Genomic DNA, 27,142 nt, shown 5'->3' on the forward strand with positions numbered 1-27,142 from the left:
TTCGCCTGCCCCGTTCCTTGCGCACCCACTCCACCTTTAACGTCAGCCGGGTCAAGCCTGTGAAAGACAGTCACGGCCTCCCGTCCAGGTCTGACAAATGGGGCCAAACAATGTGGTTTCAGTCCGCAGGTGGCCCACGGGGTCATTTCAATCAAAGGGTTTAGCGCAAGGGAGCATTCGTTTATTGGTGGGCACAATAGACTTTATATATATTTTCCAAACTTGCGGCACGCGGGCCAAATCCGGCCCGCCGGGTGACTTTGACTTTGCTAATGTGAGAATTACAGAAAGGTCCCCAGGTCGGCCGTGGTACCGTCCTCGCTACGCTTTTGGTCAAAGTATCTGGGCCTAACCTGAAATGAGTTTGACACCCCTGATCTATAGCTTAAAAAAAATCTTATCTGGAGGATGTTGCTGCTGTGGACTGTGGACTGCTGAGGCAAAGCCCTTGATCAAAATTAGGAAGAATTCATCATCAGGGGAATGTGAATTTACGTTGTGCAACTTTTCTTGCAATATAGCTATCAAATTGGTATATTTTTGAATAATTTATTGAATAAAGAGGGAGCAGCAAACGTACCTAACATTTTAAACCAGAACTTAAGCGAAGGCTTAAAGCCAATTGTGTATCATTTTGTATTGTAATGAGATGGCCAGGGAGGATAGATGAAAAAGTGATTCCAACGATGACGCATCACAGACAAGCCTTACTCTACTTCATAGAGAGCGCACAAGGAAGAGAAACTGAGCAAAAAGAGCGTAACCTTCTAAATGATGCGTCATTTGTGATACTGGAGTATAACGAGGCTATAACAAATTGGTTTCTTTATGGTTAATTGACATGAGAGAAAGAAATGGGACCCAAAGTGTAACTGATCAGGTGGTTCAACAGTCTGCTGTCGACCACTGCTGACTTCCAAACCTCTAGAGTATATATAAATATACAGAGGTCATTGCACACACACACAAATACATACTTTGTGTCTGTGCTGCGTGATCCGAGACGGGAGAGAAGTGTAAACAGGATTATCTGTAATCCCACGCGCTTCCCGGTCCACAGGGTTGGAGCTGAACGTGTGCACATGTCGGCGTGTGACCTTAGTGAAGGATGGAGAACGACAAAAACTAAAAGTGAGCCGTGAAAAAGAAAGGAAGACACAATGTGTGTACTAGCTCCTCCATGGTGTGTGTCTGTGCAGAGTTAAGTGTCAATGATCCGACACATTACAGCACACGCCGAGCGTCGCCGTAGGAATGCAAAGGAGCGCCTCCTCTGATGGAGTGAACCCCAGACTGTTGGTCAGAGGCGTTTCTGAACGCTGTCAGTTGCTATTTCACTGTACAGGTAATCAATCAAAGATTTATAGAACTAAACTGTTAAATAATCATTGTGACTTTCTTTTTTAAAGCATTCATGTTTCATGGTTTTTGGTCTGTTTGGTGCTGATTGCTGCTGCTGTTTAGCTGCCTGGCAACAATCCAAAATAGACCCAGATACCAATGTTACTGTTCTTCTGAAGCCATTTTGCTATACACATTTAACATTTACTTCATCATGATGAAAAAGTATACAATAACCTTTTAAGAAGACCTCCAATGTGAGACAGTATTCAGTTTGTGCTTTTTTTGTGTTCTGAAAAAATCTGAAAAACCAATTTTGTTAAACTTAAGAAGAAATGTTATGGTTGGTGAAAATGGAAATAAAAAGACGCAAGCGACGCAGCCTCCTGCAGCACCAGGCTGTGATTGGTCTGCTGACTACGTCCTTTACGGAGTCTCACATCTCCACTTTCATAGCACAATACGGCCGTTATTAAAAGGAAGAATGTTTACGGGAGAACGGATCAGATTGAAGAGCTTTTGTGGGAAGAAATGCGTAAATATGAGCGCTTGTACAAGCCGTCATTGGCGGACTATGAGGACGCCGGATGGCCTCTGATTCATGGAGGGAGATCTCCACAAACGAGGGAACAAAGTCGTGGAGGAAAATACGGGACAAACGTGTCCTTGATGAAAAGCAGCAGTGTGGATGCACGGGGCAATAAAGTCTATGATACATAAATAAAGGAACCAACGACTTCCACACACAAAGACGTGACTCTCTAGGTCGTCTTCAACAAAACACGTGACTCCACCTGTTGTTCTGGAGGTGAATCGCTCTGCAACACACGCAAGACTTTACAAGCAGGAAGTGAGACGAGTGCGTCGACGCGTAAAGACGCAGAAACATGGAGAGGCAGAAGCCTTAAGGAGTGCGATCTGCAGGAATAATCCCCATAAAGACAATTAGTGTTTCAGCAGACAAAGCGTAATTAAACAGAAACAGACAATAAACTATGCGCCGTCTAAATATAAAGTCATATTCATTCAGACTGCGGGATCCGATCTCTGCAGGCGGTAGGAGCGCACGTGTTCTCTGTGCATGTGTGTGTGTGCGCGCATGCAGGCATTAGACGGAGGTGGTGTGTTTACAATGAGATCAAGAGAATGCTTGGCAGGACGTCAGCCTTGTAAAGCCCCAGGATTCCACATGGAAAACACACACGCACACCAACGAGCCCACAGAGGAAACAAACACACTTTCGGTACACATGCAGGGACACATGCACGCTCTGATGATCAGTGTTAGCTGGAAGAGAGGAGTCTCAGTGTGTGTGTGGACGGAGGTAGAGGGTCTCACATCTTTATATTTCCTTTTCTCAATCTTTTTCTTTTTTACAATCATACAGGATTCTGATGTCTTAATAATTCTTGGTAAGGCCCCATTCCCTCCAATTCATCAAGCCTTTTTGCCATTTCACCACAAAGGCACACGAGAAAACTACATTTTTTACAGGGAAAACAGAGAATGGTGCAAATAGAAATTGCTAATTTGTGGGTGATGTAATCCCTTAAACAGGAATTTCACGGCCAATGGGAGCGGAGGAGATTCTCTGTTCTCTCCCAGAGCCTCTGGCTCGTCCTACCTGGTTCTGTGCAGTTCTTTGTGGGCTCGCTGTAGGGATTGGACTCGTTGACGTAGACCTCCTGCAAGAGGTGACGGCTTTCCCACCTCTCCCCTTCCTCACCAGATGAGCTTGACATTTTATATCCTAAAAGAGTCCAAGGGGGTAAAAAAAGAGGAGAGAGAAAGAGACGGATGAATGGTTCGAATGGAGTTAACAAAGGACGGCAAACAAACCAGCCAGACAAACCGTTAGTGGCAGGCCGCTGTATCCCGGGGGGAAGTTGTCTTGGGGAAAGATCCTGAACGCATTACGTCACATTCCACAAATTTCTTTTATGTAACAGTTTCAGAGATCCCACATATTTGTTACTTTTGCACATGGACGTTAGGTAACGGCTTAAAAAGATGCATGTTCGTTATGCACAAAGGGACTGATGGCTGTGGCGCTCTTTAGTTAATGGACATTCCTCAATCCCCCCTGCAGAAGAAAAGGCTGAGGAGACGTGCGTCTTGTGTCGCCGCAGTGGGGCAGCACGTTGAGCGCCGCCAGGCCGATCATTGCAGCTCAGTCATCTGGGTCACGGTGACCTGAAGCACGCCCACCTCCGACCCATCTCCTCACTCCCACCGCGCACAGGGGCATCTATAAATAGCGCTGAGCTCGACTATACTAATACGCAGAAACACAAGATATTTTGTGACAGGGCGGATGGAAGAGGGGAGAGGCAGCGAGCTACAAGGGGATGCTTTGGAGTGATGGCTGTAGCTGCTGTAATCTGGCTCTGATATGATCGATATGTGTGTTAACATCTTAAGTAATAACCGTGAACACCACCAATCATACTGGAAAGATGATCCATACTTTCACACAGAATGCAAATGTGAAAAACGCCGTTGTTCATATACACAACAAGGTCTATTTTTCAAACATTTCGTAACACAATAAAGGCTGTAATCCAAGAAGTCCAAAGGGCAGTCCACCAACAATCGGGGACGTCACTGTTAATACGTCCACGTCATGTATGTGTGGTCATCAAGAAAAAAACAAATAACGATAAAATTATATAAATGATTTCTCCATTCTTGAAGCTGGATCGTGGTGCACACATTCCTAGTAGAATTAATTATGTAACCTATGTATAAATCTACTGAGAGTCCGGATCTGCCAAGAGCCTCACCACACGTCACTGGTCCGCTTCTTAAATAGCGTCTACTGTCCGAACCAAACCAGCAAACTCCATTAGTGCTTTCAACCCTGACAAAGCCTGCGCGGATCAGATCCACTCCGTCTCTACTTCCCTTTGACGTATATGAACATCTGTTTACCAAAGGCACATTCTCCCAGAGCCTATTGCTAACAGGAGACTCAACAGATATCTTATCAGAAGGACGCTGCTCTGGGCCCTGGGTCCCTGTAGTCGCTCTTCCCTTGAATTGAACACATACAGCTATTTGGCATGTGGGTCCTGGATGTTGCCCTCCCATTCAGCTCGGTACAGCAGTGTGTCCTAGGAGCAATGTCCTTGGGACCTGGTTCTTTTCCCTCCAGGGACAAGCTTGTAGCTTGCTCACTGGCAGACACACACACACACACACACACATTAATAATAATATGGACGATCTGAAACTTCTGCATAACTTTTCACAGTAGGTCTCTAAAGTATAAAATACTTGTAACCGTGAAGTTAGACACAGCTAATCTGCTTCATCTGGGATGTGTGGGTGTGGATCAATCAATTTGATTGACAGTGGCTGAACAATCCACCTCTTATCTCTCGGAGTTGAGATAATCCCTGATTGGTGCGTGGCAGTATGCAAAATCTTTCTCGATCTGACTCGCTTCCATTACATTCCATTTGCTTCGTCCTGGTTTTGCTCGCTCATGTTGACATATGCTGTTGTGTAACAGACAAATGTTGGATCAGTGGCATGGTATGTACTGTGTAGCCTGTAACAAACAAAGATCTGTGTTCCTGTACACATACAAGGGATCGACCTATCCCTTTCTGACAGGGTACTGAAGTCTTACGTCGCTCTCTTCCAAGACCCCAGACCTCATGGACGAAAACTTCCTTCTACACAATGTGGGAGCTTCTGGTGCTTAGTGGGGACTTTTGGATCCGAAGCTAATGCAGCACTCACAGCAGTACATTGCTTCGGTCTTGAATGGTTACTGCATGTAATACACTGACCACGGAGAGGGGTATATACTGTAGCAACATAATCATGCAGAAACCTTCATATTGACAAACCTTTTTAGAAGCAATTTGAGGCCCAAAAATGGAGCTTAAGTAGTAGTTCAGAAAGGAAGACCCCCTTTACTCCACGGGTAATTTATATATGCCTCAGATGGTCTCCCAGCAGCACCACCACTAGTGTCTTCCTGAGGCAGCTGAAGAAACTCAACCTGCCAAAGACGATGATGGTCCACTTCTACACGGCCATCATGGAGTCCGTCCTCTGCTCCTCCATCACCGTCTGGTACGCTGCAGCCACAGCCAAGGGCAAGGGCAGGCTGCAGCGTGTCCTCCGCTCTGCAGAGAGGGTGATCGGCTGCAATCTGCCGTCCCTGCAGGACTTGTTCGCTTCCAGGTCTCTGAAGCAGCTAAAAAGATGGTAGCCGACCCCTCCCACCCCGACAAAACCTGTTTGTGCCCCTCCCCTTCAGATGTTACCAGTCCATCGTCTTACTGTCTGATGTTATGCTCCAACCTTCCTGCATCAGTAAAGTAAAAAAAAAAATCCAATTTGCTGGAATAGTACTGTGACGGAGTTCAACCTCAGTCCTTGCTGAACAGCACAAAAAGATGGCGTAGTTGCATGTAGAGGGGGTGCAAATTCATTGTGCGTCTCCCAAAGTGCAGACAAGGAGAAAGAACATTACATTAACCGGAAACAAATAAAATAAAAACAAACAAACAACAAAATGAAACCAAAAAGTCACCATTCCTCCCTTCTCTAAATGACTTTCTCCCTTCACCTCCCACGAACCAGACTCCAAACAAAAACCAACTAACCCTTCTACCCTGAGGAGGTTCGCATAAAAATCATAAGCCCCTTCCATCAGGCTAATTGAGGACCTCCGGCTCTAGATTGCAGGCAATTGCTACACCTGTTTCTCATTTAGCCTTTCTGAACCGCGTGTGTGTGTGTGTGCTGCGTATGCAACTACCAAATACATATTTTCCTCTGATAAGACAAAAATAGTGTTTTGTAAACAGAGTTAGGGTATGTATATACATATATTTATTTTCAAATATATATCCATATAATCAGTGTATAAGTAACTAGTAAGAATCTGATTTGACAAGAAGATCTCGTATTCTGCATCTAACTGTTAATGACTGTGATTGTCTATGGAGTCTTATGGTTTCATATATTGTACCCTTTAACTGATTCTGATGTTCTTTTCGGAGGCTAAAATATGTTTCTCTGCTGCAGCTCGTCCCGACGGGGAACATTAGCCATTATATGGCTGTCTTCAAAACCCCGGGACTCCGTTGAAACCATTAATGAGTGAGTGAGCGCACATTCAAGCCCTCCAAAAGATTTGAGTGAGCCCGATTTGTACTCATAACACACACTCACCTGTGTGAGTTTCCCACTTACACTGGAACATAGACCTTGCTTGTAGATGGAGGGTGGTCCAGTGAGGCAGAATGCATCACCCCGGCTGAGGTTACTATGGTGATGTGACGTAACTGGGGTGGAGGAGGTGCATGACATAACAGTGAATTACTCATGCACACACACACAACGGCAAGCACATGCTATGAGATGTGCTGAGCAACGCCGGCAGCCACAGACTCTGATCAGCTGTAGATTTATTGTAGCCGTTCCACATGGAAGACATGATTCTGATAATGTGAATGGCTACAAATGCATAGTTACCATTTTCTCCTTCAACATGAAAGGTTGGTGATGATTGGTCTTCTCTTGGCCTTGGATGGGCACCATTTGTATTATTATTATTAAAACCTGTGGTCAGTATATATACTTATACTCTGCTACACCTTGCATTTTGTATTATGGTCAGATGTAAGAAGAGGACAGGATTTTTTGTTTCAAATGGGAAATGGCAACAAAACAATCCCAATAAATTAGATCTTAAGAACAAATTTTTTTTTTTCATATGAAGGTCTATAAAGAAATAAAATACAATAATTACCTCAAGAAAAAATGAAAGAACAGTTGTTCTTTGGATGTCCTCTGCTTTGTTTCAGCACCTTAGACAGCACCACACCGACCCACAACAAACAGCTTTCCATTTTAGAATAACTCTAAAACTAAAAGTTAATGCATAAGGAATAATGATATACCTTATTTCATGGCATAATGCGTACATATGTACATATTTATATACATATGTATACACATGCGGCAACGGTCAAAGCTTCAAAGCGTTTGGGGTCACCTTATTGGTTTTTGATTAAAGAAAAATTGTGATTTAGTGCGCATTACCTGCAGGAGTCACTGCCTGCTTGTAGATGTGGCTTAGCCGCGTCACTGAATGAAATGTGTGTGTGTGAGAACCTTTCAGGGGAATCAACACCAAGGAAACTGGAATTAACTCATCTATGTCTTGACACGTTTTCCTCCGAGCCACAATGGTCCAGTTCCTCCATTCATACGCCACCGACGGCTGTACCATATAGGCCAAAGTCTACACGTCAGAGCCCCATAACCTTCTCTTGGCCTTATATTAGCCACTTTGTCTTCATCAGCGTACCTTGGCACACACGTGAGTACATAGGTGTGCTCCATCCGCAAAGAAGCAGCTGAGTCCATGTGCATCTGTGTCGGTGTTCCATAAGCAGTCGATATAAATGTTTGTACATGGATCTGCATGTGAGTGGTTGTGTGTCTCAGTGAGTGCAAGCTACAACCTCGTCCCTGGAGGGAAAGGAACCAGGCCACGCTACACGTGATAGCGACATCATTGGCTCCCCATCACAGGACTTACAATATCTAGGTTGCAGTTTTGATACTTCAGTACTTCAGTAGTCTAAAATGAAATACAGCAACAAACAGTGTCAAATTGAGAGTACAACAACATGTAAAACTTCAATAATATGCATCTAAAACAAGACTGTTGAGAGCATAACTGACCAACAATATGGTTTAAAAATAAAGAAACACAACATTGTCCTGATGGGTAATCGTTTCCATGAAGTAGCTCTAACTGAAGTTGTGCAATACATAATATAATAATAATATTTTATTTCATGAGATGAAGATTAAGTAGTATCTGCACTAAAGTTGGTGGAGGACAAGGGGCTATGGGGACAAGCATATCAAAAAGGTCCATCTGCTGGGGAGCACGAATGTACGTAGAAAATGTCTTCCTAATCTTCCAACTGTATAATGCAATTTATATCACACAACAAATGCAAAATAGTCGTTTATGGTGAGCTAGATAAAGGGAAAGGGTTCATCCTCCGGGGAACATGAATGTACTTAGTAAATTTAGAGATACTTGGGCGCCAAATGGTAAACACAGAATTTTACCCAAAAGGATGACTGAAGACTAAAACTAAATAAAAATACATCACTGGGATGCCCTAAAATCACAAACATTTGAACTAGTAATCAATGTTTTATGCAAAGATCTATTCATTGCCGGTGTGAACATCTTTACTCTGGAAGGAGTATAAGAAAAAGCTCAGTTCAAAGTGACCTAAAGAGCAATATATATTATATATATAATATATATATTATATATATAAAAAATGCTGTGGAGTTCATTCATACAACAAAGCTAACGGCTGCTATACAATGCAACAACCTGCCAGAAAACACCTTAATTTATCTGTTTTTGCTTTTAAATTAAAAAAATGTACGGCTCGTGCACTGACGAATACATTTTGAGACATAACCATGAAATCAGGACATGAGGCGTTGAGGCCGAGACAACTGGAATATAATCCAGACTTCTGAAGAGAGCACCAACCCCCCCATTCCCTCTGGAACAATAAAGGTCCCAGACATAGGCATTGCTTAACAGGGCACCAGAAAAGGAACAGGGCTTTGAGTTGTCTGATGGGAAACCTTTGCAGGCTTGTTTCTCGTGTCTCTGCCTCGTCCTAGAGAGAACCTTATTTCGGACGCAACATCCTTTATATTCTTGTAATAAAAGGAGAAATGACGCCAAAGGCCAAAAGGATACGGCAAGGCCGATGCTGTTTTGAGGAAAGTCCTGTTTCTTTAAATGATGATACATCATTTTCATTTTAATATGACTGTTTTAAGCTTTAACCCAACTTTACTGAAGCTGCTCTTCCTCGTTAAGCCTGAGGCACTTCCGTGTCTCTTTGGATGAGCCACTCATCCAGGACGCATGTCACACAGAATAACCAACACAATATCACTGTGATGTCACGGTGTCTGAATGTATTACATAAGTGTCATGTTCCCCTTGTCAATAAAGCACGCCCCAGTTAGGAAACATCCAGGTCCACTCTTCCTCCTCTACACTGCACCAAGGAAGAGAGACAGGACGCTTTGATGTGGAGAGATCACAAACATCTCTGTGGAACTTGCCAATGCAGAAACTACTTCAGACAAGATAGTTATGTAATCAGCATGTATTTGTTGAAATTGTCAAAAAATGCACTTCGGGGGAGGTGTTTTCTTTGTGTTTTCCACAGAAGGTTGGAGATGAACGAAAGATAATTTCAGTTGGACAGAGATCAACAAAACTAAAAGGTAGTCTCATAATAACATGCTTTTAATTACTAAAATATTTGCAACTGGACTCAAATGCTGCTCATCACTTTGGTTTCTTATTGATAGCTTTATTGATTATTTTGTAATAAAAATTATTAAAAAACGGAACCCAGGTCAGATAAAGTTCAAAGAGGCACAGAGACCATTTCCATAACCAGACTTACAACCACGGTAGACTAGGAACCAGGAATCAGGAATCATTTATTGCCATAATATGTCAGACATACAAGGAATTTGACTTGGCGGTTGGTGCGCAGACAATACGACAATGGACGACAAGACAACATAGTGCAAGGGGAATGAAATAAAATATAACGCTATAGGTTAGCTTCAAAATAAAGGAAACAAAATTAAAGTTAAAAATATTTAAAAATTAAAAATAAAGTGCACCAGCAAACAGAAAGTGACAAGTGAAAGTGACGCGTGCAGTGTGAAAGAAAATGACCGGTGGAATGTCAGAGTCAGTCAGTGGGGGACCGGCTCTGTTGATGAGCCCGACTGCCGACGGGAAGAAACTGTTGGTGTGGCGGGAGGTCTTAGTCCTGATGGACCTCAGCCTCCTGCCAGATGGAAGGGGCACAAACTGGTTTTGTTCGGGGTGAGAGGGGTCGGCTACCATCTTTATAGCCCCCTTCAGGGTCCTAGAAGCGAACAAGCTGTCTTCGGTGGTCACTGACATCTTCAACACCTTCCTGGAGACATGTCCATACCAGAAGGTGATGGAGGAGCAGAGGATGGACTCCATGATGGCCGTGTAGAAGTGGATCATCATCGTCTTTGGCAGGTTGAATTTCTTCAGCTGCCTCAGGAAGAACAACCTCTGCTGAGCCTTCTTGGTGATGGAGCTGATGTTCAGCTCCCACTTGAGGTCCTGGGTGATGATGGAGCCCAGGAAACGGAAGGAATCCACAGTGGTGACGGGGGAGTCACACAGGGTGATGGGGGAAGGTGGGGCTCTGTTCCTCCTGAAATCCACAACCATCTCCACTGTCTTTAGAGCGTTGAGCTCCAGGTTGTTCTGGCTGCACCACGACACCAGATGATCAGACTCCCACCTGTAGGCGGACTCGTCCCCACCAGAGATCAGTCCAATGAGGGTGGTGTCATCTGCAAACTTCAGGAGCTTGACGTACTGGTGGCTGGAGGTGCAGCTGTTGGGGTACAGGGAGAAGAGCAGAGGGGAAAGAACGCAGCCTTGGGGGGAACCGGTGCTGATGGTCCGGGAGGCTGAGACATGTTTCCCCAGCTTCACCTGCTGCTTCCTATTGGACAGGAAGTCAGTGATCCACATGCAGGTGGAGTCAGGCAAAGCAGAGCTGAAGTCCACAAAAACAGGATCGTGGCGTAGGTTCCTGGGGAGTCCAGATGCTGGAGGATGTAGTGCAGGGCCATGTTGACAGCATCATCTACAGACCTGTTGGCTCTGTAGGCGAACGGCAGGGGGTCCAAGTGGGGGTCGGTGAGGGTCTTCAGGTGGGACAGGACTATCCGCTCAAAAGACTTCATGACTACAGAGGTCAGGGCGACGGACCTGTAGTCATTGAGTCCTGTGATCCTGGGCTTCTTGGGAAGCCTATTGATCGCTTTGCTGAATGAAGAGCAGGCTGTAGATAAGGAGACAGTGCCATTCAGTATCTTTCCAGTGAGGAGATGAATATCCTCAGCATGTTTGTCCAATATAAAGGGTGTTTTATCTGGCCCATAATAAGATCGTCTCCTATGGTCCCAAACAACGCAGAGCCACTGATGGTTCAGTTTGACTCGGAGTAATTCAAAGCACAGTGAGTTCTGCTGGCCAGAAGGTGAATCGCACTGTGCTCGTGTTAGCATCGGTCAGGGGAACAAAAGGAGGCTAATCGTTGCAGGGAGAAATCAAACGTGCGTCCCACTGTGTAATCGACAGGAGCCAATCAGAGAACTACGATTAAAGGCACATCTTTTTAAATCAGCATATTCATTGTTTCTGTTCGTCTCATGGGATAATATCCCAATGCGGGCCCTCCTGCAGTGAGGCGACAGCGCTAACCGTGATAACAACAATACTTACAATACTCCCGCCAGCCTGGGCCCTTTGGTGCTAATTAGCCATTGTTCATCCATTCTCTGGAGCTGCTTATAAACCAGAGAGGAAGAGAACACGTTGGACAAACTGCCAGGCAATCACAGGGCCGACACAGAGGGAAAGTCCAACTCCCGGCAAGATAATCACCAACCACCAACCATACATGTATTTGGAGAGTGAAAGGAAGCCAGAGCACCTGATGAGAATGCTAATTCCACACAGCAAGCAGGCCAGCCGGTTCCAACGTGACCACCTTGCCAAAGGGTTTTGTTCTATTGCCAGATAATCACTTGAAATATACATATAATCTTAACATTATCAATAATGGAAAAGTGCTCAGGAAAACATTCCTGTTGATGAGGATCAAGAATTATATGTGAATGTCCCAGAAAGGTTTTCACAACTAATAAATAATAATAAATAACAATGTATAGTATAGCAATGGGGATGAATGTGTGCCTGTAGTTTTGTTCGGTAGAAGGAGAGCGGGGGGGGGTCTTATTTTTGGTTCTGTTACATTCACACTATTTTTGTTATTTTCATCTTCATCACTTTGTCCTCCAGAATAAGTATTTTTCTTTTGAATGTTTGCAATATACGCTTGTTTCCAACAAAGAACAACAAAACTAGCCAGATGAATATCCCCTTCTTATGCCCTGTTCAACTTTCCGCCATTGCTTTGGAAGACAAACGTCATCGTGTTTGGCTCCACAATAGCATCCACAGGCGCGGACATCTTACAGTAAGTGCGTCTGGGTGACTTCCAGCGCTCTGTGATGCTATCCGCTTTGATAAAATTGCATTTACACTTCAAAACCGAAAGGTTTATCTTGAAGATGCCTGGTGCCATGAAAAAAGAAACACTTGCGTGTGTGCTTAGATGTCAAAATATCAATATATATATATATATATATATATATGTGTGTGAATGGCTGTCTGTCTCCATGTCTTCAATGTGAGCACCCTGTCTCTCGGCCGATGTTAGCTGGGATTGACTCCAGCCCCCCGCCAGCACGTATGAAGGATGAAGGATTAGCGGCTTTGAAGATGACTGACTGATGACTGAATGTTCACAACATTGCATTATCAGGAAGAAAATGAATAAACCCAAATGTGAATCAGTTTAGAGCGCCATGGTCGGAAGAATAGTAAAGTGCTACATTGCAACTCCAGCTACCATGCATTTACATTCGCTACTGCAGAAAAAAGTAAAAGTAAGATTTAAAATGATTCATAAATTTAGCATGACCCAGATTTGGCCACATCAAGGAGGAAAAGACCCAGGTTGAAAAACACCATAAGCCTTCAAAACTCAGTTTACTGTTTTGCATGGAGTGTGTTTTGGAGCGGGAAATCCGATGCCCCCCAAAACCACAGGAAACCTCAACAATGGATGATAGTGCTGAGCCTCAAACTGAGCATCATGTCAATTGTGATTACCACCACACCGTAGAACAATGAGCCTAATAGACAATGAGGAGGAACAGGGCATCGGGCATGGAGGGAAGGAAGAGAGGACGACAAGAAGTGAAAAAGAGAGAGGTAAACATAACAGCGGGTCTATAGAATCTCATACAACTTCATCTTTTCCTCCTATCATCTGTCTCTCCAAAGCCGTGCGACGATCCCAGAATACTTTTGGCGGGTGCAAAAATAGGCTGTGGGCTGGGTGATGAATTAGCCAGGGCGTATTTGGGGAGCAAGAGAGCGACAGAGAGACAGGGAGAGCAAGAAAATAGCTCTTAATGTTTAATCACGGCTAGATCTAATAGAGCACATGGCCCACAGACAAACGCAGTGACCCCAGCTTAAAATATGTTCATCCATCATGACTGAGGTCCGACTATGTTTGTGTGTATGTGTGTGTGTTTGTGTGTGTGAGTGACCATATGATTTGATTATGAACAAGCGAGAAAAGACTCCTGAGGGTGAAAGATGAAGCTGTTGTTAGAAGATTGGGGACAGTCAGGACACACACACATATATCCCTAAAATAAATCTCAGGCTCTTCAGGTGAAGATAATGTGAGGTTTGCTTCTATTTTCAAGTCACTTTTAAGGGACAAAACAAGTGTTTGGAGACTGATCGCCTTGTGGACTAATCATTTTTACACTTTACTATACTAGGGAATACAATGCTACATTACACTATGTGGGGGATAATGTCAAACAGTTCCCATTATCAGAATTACTGGCCAATGGGGAGGCCAGATGGTCATCCAATGGTTTCCTGTGCGATGCCCATTAATTCCTGATAATGGACATCTCAAAAGGCTTTACCTTGCTTATAACATGGTCACCAAAGATAAATTAATCAAGACCATTTTTACATATCTAAATACTTTTTGCAACTAAAATCTTATTTTTGAGAAGCCATTCCTCCGTTTCCCTGAGGGATCAATCATTATCGCCCGTACGGTTCTTATGCAACGACAAAGTTGTTTCCTCCTCTGTCAGGGATGCAGGGAGGCAGGACTCAAATGCAGATTTTTCGAAACACAAAAAGACTTTAATAGTCATAAACTCCAACACAAAATGGCCAAGGGGCAAAAACGCATACAGGTACCAGGGAAAAAAAGCTGGCAGGAACTCGGAACATCCAGGATGATAGACAATGACGCAACAAGTGACGAGAGACACACACGGCTTAAATACACCAGGGAGGTGCAGGTGATTGGACACAGGTGGAAACAATCAGACAATCACAGGGGATGACATGACAAGGCAGGAAGTGAAGTTACCCAGGGAGACAAGAAGCAGAAAACTACAAAATAAGACAGGAAATAAACCCATACCGTGACATCCGGAAGTTGGTACATCAGATACGACTTATTATTCTAGTCCGCTCACCTCATAGAACCTTCAGGTCAGCTAGCCGTCCAGCCAATGTCATGCTAGATTCAGATTCAGTCATAAACACTGAGTACGGTTAACAAAATGTATTATTTTACATGTTAAACAAGACATGCTAGCTGTCCTGCCACATTACCAGTACATTCAGAGGGGCAGTGTAGCATAGTTGTCGCACTTTGTGTCCACTTTGTGTTTGGAGGACAAAGCGTCGCACTCCTATTTGCAAGTGCAATTTTATTCTTAATTTAATGAAGCTGGCGGAATCATTTATAACGGTGAACACAGTTCACCCGGGAACTACTGAGTCGTGGTCTGTCAGTAGAGATGAGAACAACCCTGCTGTCAATCATAATTCAGTATTGACCCAGGCCATGGTACGGTTTTGATATACTGCAGTGTTTCCCACCAGCCTGCCTCCCTCCCCCTTTTTCTAATTTCACCAAAAGTAGCGTTTCCCGACCATTCATTCTGCACCGCTGTGTGCACCGATATAAACTGAAGCAAGTCTGTGAATGTAGAAAGTGTCTGTGGTTAATTCCATCCCAATGATTGTGAGATGCATGTACTGGAGCAAGCAGTGTCCGTCTGTCCTTTGCACATCTCAAGAACCGTTCATCCGATCCGTAATTCACATTTACCAGGAACTAATTGACACACACCAGGAGACACCCCAGACCCACAGGGCAGTTGCTCAATTCATCGTGTTGATGATCCAGTCTCAAAAAAAGGTATATCCATTGCGATATCCCCCGTGCTATACTAGGGTTACATTAGTGTGAGCTCTCCAGAGAGAACCGTGCGATCCGGCCGCTGCTGGCTGAGCCAAGTGGCCACTTCATTATCAGCTCAACACCAGGTTTCCCATGTTCTCCAAGTGCACACACTCGTCAGCTCTTTTTCTCTTCCTCTCACCAACATTCATTTACAAACCAAATTCTGAACTTAGCGTGACATTATTCCCACTGTGCTTGTAAATCATTTCCTCATCCTCTGATTTGAAATAATCTCCCAGCAGACTGGCAGAACGGCCTCACTACACAATCCCAAAGCGCTCTGCGGCGCTGGGATCCACAGTCTCCCACCACAGTTCAAAGTGTCATGTTCGGCTGCTGCATGGTGGATCTTCTCTGCTGGGGATTCATTATTCATCTCCAGGCTTTAATTAAACATTGGGACCATCATGCAATCACAGAAACCATATATTGAAGAATAGCTTGGTTACTTTTCAAGGACAAATATGGTGATGTAAAATAATACTAAGTCAAAAAAGGAAAGGGTACTTCAACACGTCTTACTAATTACACAAACATCTTTAGAGAAATTGAGGTAATTTAGGTTAACTATCAAGTATTCCTGTTGTCTTGTCTTTATTACAGAGATTAAACAAAAAGATCCCCACAACCAATATGTTTATTGTGAAGCTGTTTTTTATCTTTGCTCTTGATGTTTCTCTCAAAATTTCACTTTACGTAATACCTTTGAAATAGCCTTTAAGGTTAATATTCTGCTTTTTTACAAGTACATCGTTATAAAAACGTTATCTTGCCTTTCTTCCGTTCCATGCGTGCCCTGATCTGTTTGCATGTTTAATTTTCATATGTTTTTAGTCTAAAATCTACATGAAAGATGATTTTGTTTACTGCAGATATGATACGCGGCTGCATGTGACCACCTCTGGGTAATTAACTATATCATATCCCCAATGCTTTTTTACTTGATCACCACCTAGATTCCATTTGACATCGTGGACACCCCAACAGTCCTACTTCACATGTATCTCAGGGGACATGATGCAATAATGTAAGAAAGGATTGAGGTTAAGATTTGCTCAGCGGCTTTTCCCATATAGATGCTCTCTCAATATTCTTCATAGGCACATGAACATAAAACTCAAGCTGCCACTTTGATGCTGAAACACAAACATTTGTCTTTTCTGGGTTTCTGTAGAAATAAGGTGGATCGTTTCAAGGTTCCCTGAGATTATTTACAAAGAAAAACCCTCATCAATGTTATATTACATTTCTGCCTGTAGATCTTGCCAAATTTTGGAGTTAATATCTGACATTGTCTACATAAGTCAGAACCAGTAAATGTAATGGACATGTTTTCCGACAGTCAGCCACAAAATATTTCATCTGTACTACAATGTGTGACGTTGCAGGACTTTGACTCTCCTCGTCTTTAGGTCCATGACATGTCACCCACCAAGGTGAAGACGAGATGGGGCATGCATATGCATCCGCTGATGTATTTATGCCATCGGTCCAGAAGCATTCATATTTTCTCTGATAATTTTACATTGAGAACAAAACGATCCATATTTAATCTGACAGGAGAAGAATGTAGGTTTGGTTAAATGAGTATTTGTCATGATGTGTTTGGATGTAATGTTGTAAAATGAATCGTATCCATTTGTTTTCACAACAACATATTAGATTAGATTAAATATTAAATATTTACATATTAGCTGTTAAAAAGAAATATAATACATCATTAAAACTAATGGCAAGATTTTTTAGACCTAAAATACATTACAATATCTTTTTTCCTTATATTTTTGATGAATGAAAAAAGCTCTGACTTTTTGGGTAGGTTGCAAACAAAATGGCTCTGGAGCCTTGTACACATTTGTTCTAAGGCTGTATTTTAAGTTATTAGGAGTTAATGGGATTGAGGACGAGGATGATGATGTGGGTCAAGGAACAGAACTGGGAAGTTCCAGCAGAGAACGGAAGTTAAACTGGAACTTCCCGGTTCTGTTCCAGCATGCTGGTATGTTAATGCACTTTCCTGCACTGACTGGGTTGGCAAAAAACACACTAGGCATATTTATTCCTTATATATTTTTTAAAAACTAGCTGGTGACCAAAATCCAAGATGGCGACGGCCGAAATGTCAAACTCTGAGCAACAAAGCACAAATTAATGTCAAGAGGACGTTCCACTTTTAAGGTACAGTGTAAGCGTTATTGGTTAATGTTATCTCGCATTGCAATATTGTTGTCCTAGTATCAGCACACATTTTGAAAAACTAACTTTGTTTATTAAAATATCTCCCTCCCTTTGATTGTGTCATTTAAATTTTGTTCATGGACCTTAGACATCATCTCTTCTGTCCATTGTTGACGAGCTGTCTATGTTTCTGAATGTGCTGACTGCCTGGAGCAGAATTCGATAAGAGGACAATATGGGTCCCAGTAATGTCCCCAACAGAGAGAAGACGGGCACCATTAGATGCTTGGCTTGTTACAATGACACAAAGCCATTATTCACAACCCGGACTCGCTGTCTCAAAGCCAGCTCCTATGATGAAGTGCAGCACGACTGTTGGATCAGGAGGGGAGTATGACAGAGAAGGAAATCCGGATATACGCCGTTAGCATGTAGCTAACTAGCTAGCTAAACATCCCGGTGTAGCATCTCTAAAGAAGCCTCAGCTTCCCTTTCACGCCGGTCCGTTGTCTGATGGTGACATTTTGACATAGTAAGCTGGTCACACGTGTTTTGGTGCATGTTTGTGCACATTAACAAGCCCCACTGGTTAGCTCTCATCCGGCACTGTGCACTGCTCTTAAATGGCGTTGGTAATGGAAGCGTAACACCCACCCTCCAATTCCCCCTCAGGTAAATTTGGATGTCTTGCCCTGTTAGCGCTGTTAGCTATTTGCTACTGGCTTGCGTTGAGAGGCTATAGAAATGTCCCTGTATGCTCGTCATTGTGGTTTACCACCCACATGTATTTGTTTCTTACTAAAATAATCAACCTCTAACAAAAGCAACAGCTGTCTGTAATTCTCACTAATACATGCAAACAACATGTAAGAACAAGTTTCTAGTTCAAATTGGGATTATTCCAAACAACAAAGACACCGAATAAGCCAGAAGATATTGCGTTAGCTAGCATTGACACACCCTGCTCTAAGGCCAAAGGTATAATCATTGAATGTTTTGTGTTATTGAAGTTGAGGATCAGGTCAGTGAGGGATTCCAGATTCATTCTCAAGATGGTGTCAGAGAGGGAACAGGGGCAACAGGTAACCAAGTGTGTAGGTGTAGCCATCGTCTATCCTCCAATCCAATGTGAGGACAGACGAGGGGACAGCCAAGCTGGGCGGAGCTACTGTTGGCATCACAGCCAATCGCTGAGGACTTTAAAGAACTTGTGACAATCTACAGACACAAAAAGGTGCCATTTTGAAAAGAGGTAGAGCCATCCAGAAATCTTGACTAAACTAGTTGGTCAGGCGGAGGGGGGGGGTCTTTGTACCGGAACATAGCACTATCAATAGCGTCATGCATTTCCATGCAGGTAATTGTACCTGCTTCTGATGGTTAATAAATCCTTCTTTGTTTTAATTTGTCATAGCTGATTCTTTTGACTTTGCTGCTGTTCAGATTGAGGTCTTGTCCCCACAATCAACCAATGGATGATGTAACTATTACTACATCCACTCCTTAGACACATTCTGTCCCCAAAACACATATTTCTTTCATTTAGTTTGAGCTGCGTTCATTTTTGCTCAGGCGAACACAGCAGGTTACCACATTTAACTGAGAAACAATGACGCAGATATGTGTCTGGGCAGAAGATAAATAAGTCAACAAACAAGGCAAAGCTGCAAATCCTGCATAAGGGCTATTAGGCCGCAATGTGAAGCACGAAAAGTCCTTTAGAAAATGAATCCCGCTCCACAGGCGTGCATCTACACAATATTTAGTTCATAAAGACGAACGTGTCATGCCTAGCTACCAAAAAAAAGTTTGTCGCTCACTTTCCAGTCAATTTTTGGTGCGTCTATGTTTTATGCCGAACTAGTTTCTTCAGAGCGTAATAGGATCTTGGTCGCGAGCGCTGGCACTTTTTGACACGTGATCGTTCTACACCAATGAGGTAGCTGCTTTTTGTCAACAGAATGGCAAGATGGCGGCCACCATGCCTTCATCGAGCAGTACGGAAGACGAAGAAAATCCACCGGAATGTCAACAAACATTGTTTTATGCATATTACTTCAGTCAAGCACGAGGAGGTACATTATTTCACCACTACGCGATGGAATACATACAGGACAAGCCTACAGACGTGGCTCGGGTTGGAGGGTGAGTCTCGAGACATGGCTGAGAACTTCAAACACTGTGTTGATGTGGAGTTTGAAAATATTCCCGAGGATGCTGGCTTCCATCACACATGCTACCGTAGATTTACGGACAAAAAATCCATCGCAAAGGTGGAAAGACGTCTCGCACGTGAGAGACAAGAAGAGGCTGAAGACCACAAGGTCATTCCATCGACTTCTAGGGCCACGAGTCCAACAAAGAAACTGCGATCCAGGTCAGGGCTTCCAATCGGAGGTTCTGGCCCCGTTCTTCCTGCCCTGTGCATAATTTGCCAAAAAAAAGGAAGTTCATCAACCGAGCAGGCAAACGACAAAGGGATCATCTGTCAAAGGCTGAAACATTAACAGCAGGTAAACACACACACACACACTGTGGTTGAGTGACTGAAAGGTACAATTATGTGTGAGAACTCATTGAGTTATCCTTTTTGTTTTGTCAAGGCCAATCGCAGAAAGCTGCAGAGTTGAAGGATGACCAAAGTATTCTTTTGCATATAAAAGACAAAGACTGTGTGGCTCTGGAGGTGCAGTACCACAAAGGCTGTTATAATCAGTACACCAGGTTTTTGACGAGGCCTGAAAAACCAGAGAAAGAACAGTAAGTTATTTATTATATTGCATTTCAAGGAGCTACTAACTTAACATTATATAGGTAAACATTCAACCTGCATTCTGTTGCTGTTGTATGTGCACACAATCACAACACTTATTCATTTCTTTCCTTCTCATTCATATGTGTTCTAGGAATGAGCCCACGTTTGATGTCAGCTATAAGATATTCTGTGAGAGGATCATTCGCCAAAGGCTTATTGCACATCACCTGGATGACCAGAAATCCGGCCCCTAACAGTGTTTTGCATGTGATACACTGCGGCTGCAAAGGTGCCTGTGAGACAGGCAGATGTTCCTGTTTTTCTGCAGGATTGTGTTGCACAGACTTATGTCGTTGCTGTAATTGTGCCGACACAAAAGAAACTGAGGAACTGGAAGATAACTGTCCTGACACTGACAGTGAGGACTGAGTGTCCTTAATCTGTTATTTCTTTTTGTACAGTTTTATATATCATATTTCATATTTTTCATAAAGATTGTTATATGGTTCATCTGTGTTGTTTTCATTTGTGGAAGAATGAATGAATGAACGAACGAACAAATGGTCATTGGTATAAGTACAATTACTGCCTTTTATTGATACAATTTGTCACATACATAGAAATACTTACGTAAAGCATGTAGTGAAATTTCGTTGGGTGTTAAGCTTTTTCTGTGCGAGTGTGAAGAAAGAAAGATCAAGAAATATCGTCCAAAGAACAAGATCCTATTACGCGCTGAAGAAACTAGTTCGGCATAAAACATAGACGCACCAAAAATTAACTGGAAAGTGAGCGACGAACTTTTTTTGGGTGCTAAGCATGACACGTTCTTTTTTATGAGCTAAAGATTGTGTAGATGTGCGACTGTGGAGCGGGTTGAAACGAAAACAGTGTTCACATTGCGGCCTATATGGCAGACAGTGTGATGTCAACGCAGGAGTTTTTGGAGCCGCAAAGGGGCGCAAGGGTTACAGCCACATGGGAGACGCACCTGAATGATGGCTGAGTGCCACCACAACGGGGGAGAGAGGGACAAGACGAGAGCGGAGTGACGGCTGCAGACGGAGGGAGGGAGAAAGGGATGGATAGGGAAGGGAAAAAAGGAGAGGAGAGGTTCTTTCTGTGACCCAGATGCAGCTGAATCAGCCCTGTGTCTGGAGGTGCGTGTGCATTAGTGTGCATGTGAATGACAAAGTGGTTGTGAGCGCTGAAGAGCTCGGGGTAGAGAGAGAGATGGAGAGCGACATAGTATTCCGCAGATGTCTTTCTCTGTTTTTGAGGGTCAGAAGCCCAAAAAAAGCCTGACAGTAAAAGGTGCATTTTATCCGGCTTGGTACGGACCTTCACTGCTCTTGGTACTAACTTGGCACAGGATACTAGAAAGGTATTCTAGTATCCTGCCATTGTTCTATACCCCATTTTATTAGTACCAGTAGTTTAATATCTGCACGGTAATAAGATTGTAGGTGACTAAGATATTGACTGACACTGAAGTACTGTCACTAAGGTTATACATTGTGTCTATTAGGGGTTTAAGCAGTAGAGCACACCAAGCTGTAGAAATTACAATACATGTAGTAATGTATAGTGTTAGAATTGTAATCTTATCACATTAGCATGTTAGATGAAGGAATATGAATAAAACACCATTTAGTCATTTAAGCCATATAATTAGTGTGCACATTAACATTCTGCCATGATGTGATGTTAAAACCTGGGGACGGATGCTAGTTGCCGTACTTTATGGATTTCTCCTCATTTTCTCCCCAAAGAGGGTTTTTGGGGAGTTTTTTCTCCTGTCAGGTAGTAGATAAGCAACAGCCGAATGAGGCAAATGAGTATTGGACCACATGAACTGTGTTAAACCTCATGATGAAGTGTGATGAACTTGTAATTAAAGTGGACTAGTTATACGATTAAGACAAACTATGCATGCAAGGTTACATTCACTCATTGAGGCATAAAGCCATGTACATTGAATGGGACAGAAAGGACAGAGAGGTTTCAGGTTGCAGCATTTTACAAACGGCGCCCAATGTACTACAGACCAGCAAATCCCATTGTACAAAGTGGCCTCAATCACTGGGAAACTTAACCCTCCGCACACTTTGGCGACAACGTCACAGGTTTGCAACATCATACGATGACCCTCGCATTTGGTGTTTGATCACTGCAAAATACACCTGAAATGACAACTGACGGTCGCGCTGCTGCAGGTCCCTGTCCTGCTTTTGGACTCTCTTTTCTTGGCATTATGCTGCAATGGTGTGCATAATAATCAAGTAACTTACATAATCAAGTAGCATACATAATCATAAAGCTATTAACACACAGACACGTCTTCTTTACTGAGTGGAAGCACAAGCAGCATTACACTGATAATATAGCTCACCAGACAACTTAAGACATACCTTCCCAAACACCTTTCATTTCAATAATCGAATTAAATCAAACAAAACTAGTAGAACAGTAAAACTGCCTTTAAATGCTCTGTCTGTCTGTATCTCTCTTCATTAAACATGACAAACGTCAGGAAACAGCAGGACAAAGCTCTGAAGGCTTTGAACTCAGTTTGTTCACGGCGGACAAGTTGCGACAATGTTTTCAGCGGCGCAAATGTGGTTAATTTATCACCAAACGACGTCGGGGGATTCCACGAACACCATCGTCACCTGTGTGTGACGCTGCTTTGGCGCTCAGCATGACCACGAGGAGGAGGAGGGGCGGGGCTTGCGAGCGCCGCGGAGCATGTCGAGGCGAAATTCTCACAAGAACTCAAATACATGCCAAGAGATATTTATTTCCTGTTGTCATAAAAACGATATCCATCCATCTTCACACCGCTTATCCTGCACACAGGGTCGGGGGGGCTGGAGTCCGTCCCTGCCAACGTGGGGCGAGTGACGCGGTTCATCCTGGACGGGTCACCAGCCAATCACAGGGCTACACAGAGACACACAACCATTCACACTCACATTCACACACCTACGGGCAACTTAAGAGTCCCCAATCACCCTGATCCCCAGAGCAGGTCTCTGGACTGTGGGAGGAAGCCGGAGAACCCGGAGAGAACCCACGCAGACACGGGGAGAACATGCAGACTCACACAGAAAGGCCACTGGGCGGAGTGGAACCAGGACCTTCTTGCTGTGAGGAGACAGTGAAAACCACCACGCCACCGTGACGCAACTAAGATATTAACATTTAAAAATGATTTTTTATTAATTCTTTGTGTTTTGAAATTGCAGTCAATAAAACTGTAGAGAAGTATCGTAACAGGATTGAAAGCCACTAGAGGATATTTATTAAAATAACACAGACAATTGTTACCTTATTGTCCAGGCTTGTCCCCTCTGATGTTTTTACCATCCTCTATTTCTTTTGGCAATTAGGATCCTGAAGAAGCTGTTGGAGACCCCCAGGAGAGGTGCAGATACTGAACTGTGCTACTGCTATTTTGAATGGACACAATCCGAGCAGCAGAGGCTCTGTCAGCCTCCATGTGGCTCGGACGGGTCGCTGATGTAACAGGGGAACATAGAGTAGGACCAAGATGTAATTCAGAAAGTTGAGGGTTTGGATTATCCCGATTGGTTCTGCAGACATACACACAGATGCATACACACCAGTATACACAAACAAAGATACTGAGGTACACATGCAGCCTCGTCCAGAGGAGACTGTGGGGAAGATGTTTATTTTGGCCCAGTTATGTGGAGCTGCAGCTGGGCCCATTGCGTCGCCCTTAAAGTTCATCCCACAGCTGCAGGACCGGAGGCAAAAACACACGTTTGGATTCAAATATTTTGCTACTGCATTGACAAGGCTTGTCAGTGCTGCTCCTATGACGAGATAGACTTGATTATGTATGCCTTAGCAGCTCCATAAAAAGGCCGCTGAAGAAACGGCTCTGAGGCGACGCGGGCAGAGAACGATCGCAGAATATTGCACTTTCTCCAGGAACAAGTAAGCTCCATGTCGCAAGGGTGCTGGTGGTTTGAACCCCAGCCGCTCCATGTCCCGAGCAAGACACCAACTGCTCCCTTAGGCAAACCATTAATTATGGGTAATGAGGCATCCCATTGAAGTAACCACTATGGTTTTCTCCCGGTGCGTGGGGTTTTCCTTATAAATAACCGTTGATCACATTCTCTTAATCATTTCATACATTTGTGTCAGTCGTCATGCGTCATTTGGGCAGTTGAGTTTTTTTTCCTGCAGCGAGTGTTCACACCTGTACTTGGTCCTCTGCTGAGCTAATGTAAGGTCATTTTACATTACATTTAGACATGGACGGTTTTCTCCCGCTGCTCCGGGTTTTCCTCAAAAAATTTTCTCTTTCTCTTTCTCTTTTAGCGCTAAGCAAAGGCGTGTGGACGAGTTTGTCCTGAAGGAGGCGCTCATGCGCCCCTCAGATGGCACGAGTCAACACATTTCATCCAGGTTACATCTTACCTTCCAGAACTCATTTTACTTACTTGCACTTTAATTGTCGGGAAGGATGGACTATTTTTTTTAGTTTTGGACTTATTTTGCACTTGGAGAGGCTTGATTGTTATTTTGAGTTACTTTTAAAAGCATATTTGCACTTTAATTTGTATTACTATTTTGTTAAGTTATAATGATGTTTACATGTTTACACAACTTGTTACTCAAATACATTTGAATTCAAGATTTTTTGGGGGGGGAAAATAATCATTAGATTAGTCGATTAATCGAAATGATCGTTAAATGCAGCCCTAATTATTCGGCTATAAAAGTAGAGTCCATCACTTATCCGAGAGTACAGCTCCAGAACCACGGCTGTGCGTAGAGGTAAGAGCCACAACGAAAGTACTGTCTTAAGTAATTAACTAATTAGATGTAACACATGTTGTCCCACTGCTCTTGAAGAAGTCCTTAAAAGTCTGATCTCTAAAACATTTCTGTGGATCGTTTTGATTCAACGTCATCAAAAATGTGTTGGTATCTCATTGTTTTTAGAAGACGTGGACTATTTTACTTATAAGCCGTGTGGCTTAATATGTCAAGATACATCCTAAATCACTGGGCCTGTTCTCACCAAATTTGTAGCATATTAAAAGATCAAACTCTCCCCTGATATAAAACCTGATTCATTTTAAATGCGGGCAGTGGACTGTAGTGCCCCCTCGTCACCACGTAGCGGCCGCTGACTCATTTCACCGTTTTAATGATTCACTCCTGCGGAAATTGTTTTTACAAGGAATATCTTTTTCTACTATGAATGAATTCTTTTCTTTGAAGCTGCACTAAACATTTAGTTGTATATTTGTAGTGGACTAAATGTGAATCAGGAATCAGGAAACATTTATTGCCAAAATATGTCAAACATACAGGGAATTTGTCTTGGCGGTTGGTGCGTGACAGCAGACAGTGTAACAATAGACAACAAGACAGTAGTGCACAAGTAATAAAATAAAATGCTAATGCAATGGGTTAGTAGGATAAGGCTATGGGTTAGTATAAAACAAGGGAATAAAGTTAAGTTAAAAATGTAAAATATTTTTTAAAAAGTTTGAAAATATTAAACATAAAGTGCACTAGCGAACAAGTGACAAGGTGACGACAAAGTGATGAATTACAGTTAAAGTGACATGTGCAGTGTGAAGGGAGTGACCGGTGGGATGTCAGAGTCAGGCAGTGGGGGACCGGGCTCTGTTGATGAGCCCGACTGCCGACGGGAAGAAACTGTTGGTGTGGCGGGAGGTCGTAGTCCTGATGGACCTCAGCCTCCTCCCCGATGGAAGGGGCACAAACAGGTTTTGTCCGGGGTCAGAGGGGTCGGCCGCGATCTTTTTAGCTCGCTTCAGAGACCTGGAAGCGAACAAGTCCTGCAGGGACGGCAGATTGCAGCCGATCACCCTCTCTGCAGAGCGGAGGACACGCTGCAGCCTGCCCTTGTCCTTGGCTGTGGCTGCAGCGTACCAGACGGTGATGGAGGAGCAGAGGACGGACTCCATGATGGCCGTGTAGAAGTGGACCATCATCGTCTTTGGCAGGTTGAATTTCTTCAGCTGCCTCAGGAAGAACAACCTCTGCTGAGCCTTCTTGGTGATGGAGCTGATGTTCAGCTCCCACTTGAGGTCCTGGGTGATGATGGAGCCCGGGAAACGGAAGGAATCCACAATAGTGACGGGGGAGTCACACAGGGTGATGGGGGAGGGTGGGGCTCTGTTCCGCCGGAAATCCACAACCATCTCCACTGTCTTTAGAGCGTTGAGCTCCAGGTTGTTCTGACTGCACCACGACACCAGATGGTCAGACTCCCACCTGTAGGTCCGAGGTGTCCATGGTGGCCAGTGAAATGAATCAATGAATGCAGCTTGAATATGTCTGCTCAATATAATGTTTATGATTGTATTTGGTGTAAATATAACAAGAAGGAAATGCAATTTCCCTAAATAAAAACGGTTAACCACATTTATATTTTGAAAAAGTGAACTTCACTACGAACAAAAATACGTATTGACCAACCAGTATTTCCCAAGCATCATATCAGGGGGGGGGGGGGCGCCCTAAAGTTACCCAGGGGAAACACCGGCCCATTTTAAATCACTGCCTTCTAACATCCTTAAATGTTGGCGCACACCCATGGGACCTTGTTGCCATAAGTTGTCATTTCATATCTGTCATGCACGCACATCTACAGGCTTCATACACTGTAAACATTTTAGCTTTCGTTTAAGGCTTTACTATTTCTTGTGAGTACGGCTGTCGGCATTGGCTCCCCCTGAATTCATTAACGAAGCTGTCAATCAGGCATTACAAAAGGTACTGGCCAGGGAGGAGCAGGGCCCATTTAGTGAGAAACATCAGAATTTACCCAAT

General features: G+C 43.5%; 1 protein-coding gene and 1 long non-coding RNA gene across 3 annotated transcripts in view; one reads left to right on the forward strand and one right to left on the reverse strand.

The window, feature by feature from the left end:
* LOC144409474 (uncharacterized) overlaps window positions 1–27,142 on the forward strand; it is a 169,704-nt gene that overhangs the window by 110,348 nt on the left and 32,214 nt on the right. The gene's annotated exons all lie outside the window — the stretch shown is intronic.
* The window catches only part of slc24a3 (solute carrier family 24 member 3), a 74,247-nt gene that overhangs the window by 44,213 nt on the left and 2,892 nt on the right, over window positions 1–27,142 (reverse strand). Inside the window, exon 2 of one of the 2 annotated variants that reach the window (XM_040178552.2) lies at window positions 2,967–3,092. The exons of the other annotated variant lie outside the window; for it this stretch is intronic. Within the exon in view, the coding sequence (XP_040034486.1) occupies window positions 2,967–3,092 (126 nt within the window). The remainder of the gene's footprint in view (window positions 1–2,966; window positions 3,093–27,142) is intronic. 2 annotated transcript variants of the gene reach the window in all.

The sequence above is a fragment of the Gasterosteus aculeatus genome, chromosome 6 (genome assembly GCF_964276395.1).
Source record: "Gasterosteus aculeatus chromosome 6, fGasAcu3.hap1.1, whole genome shotgun sequence".
NCBI classification, from domain to species: Eukaryota; Metazoa; Chordata; class Actinopteri; order Perciformes; family Gasterosteidae; genus Gasterosteus; species Gasterosteus aculeatus.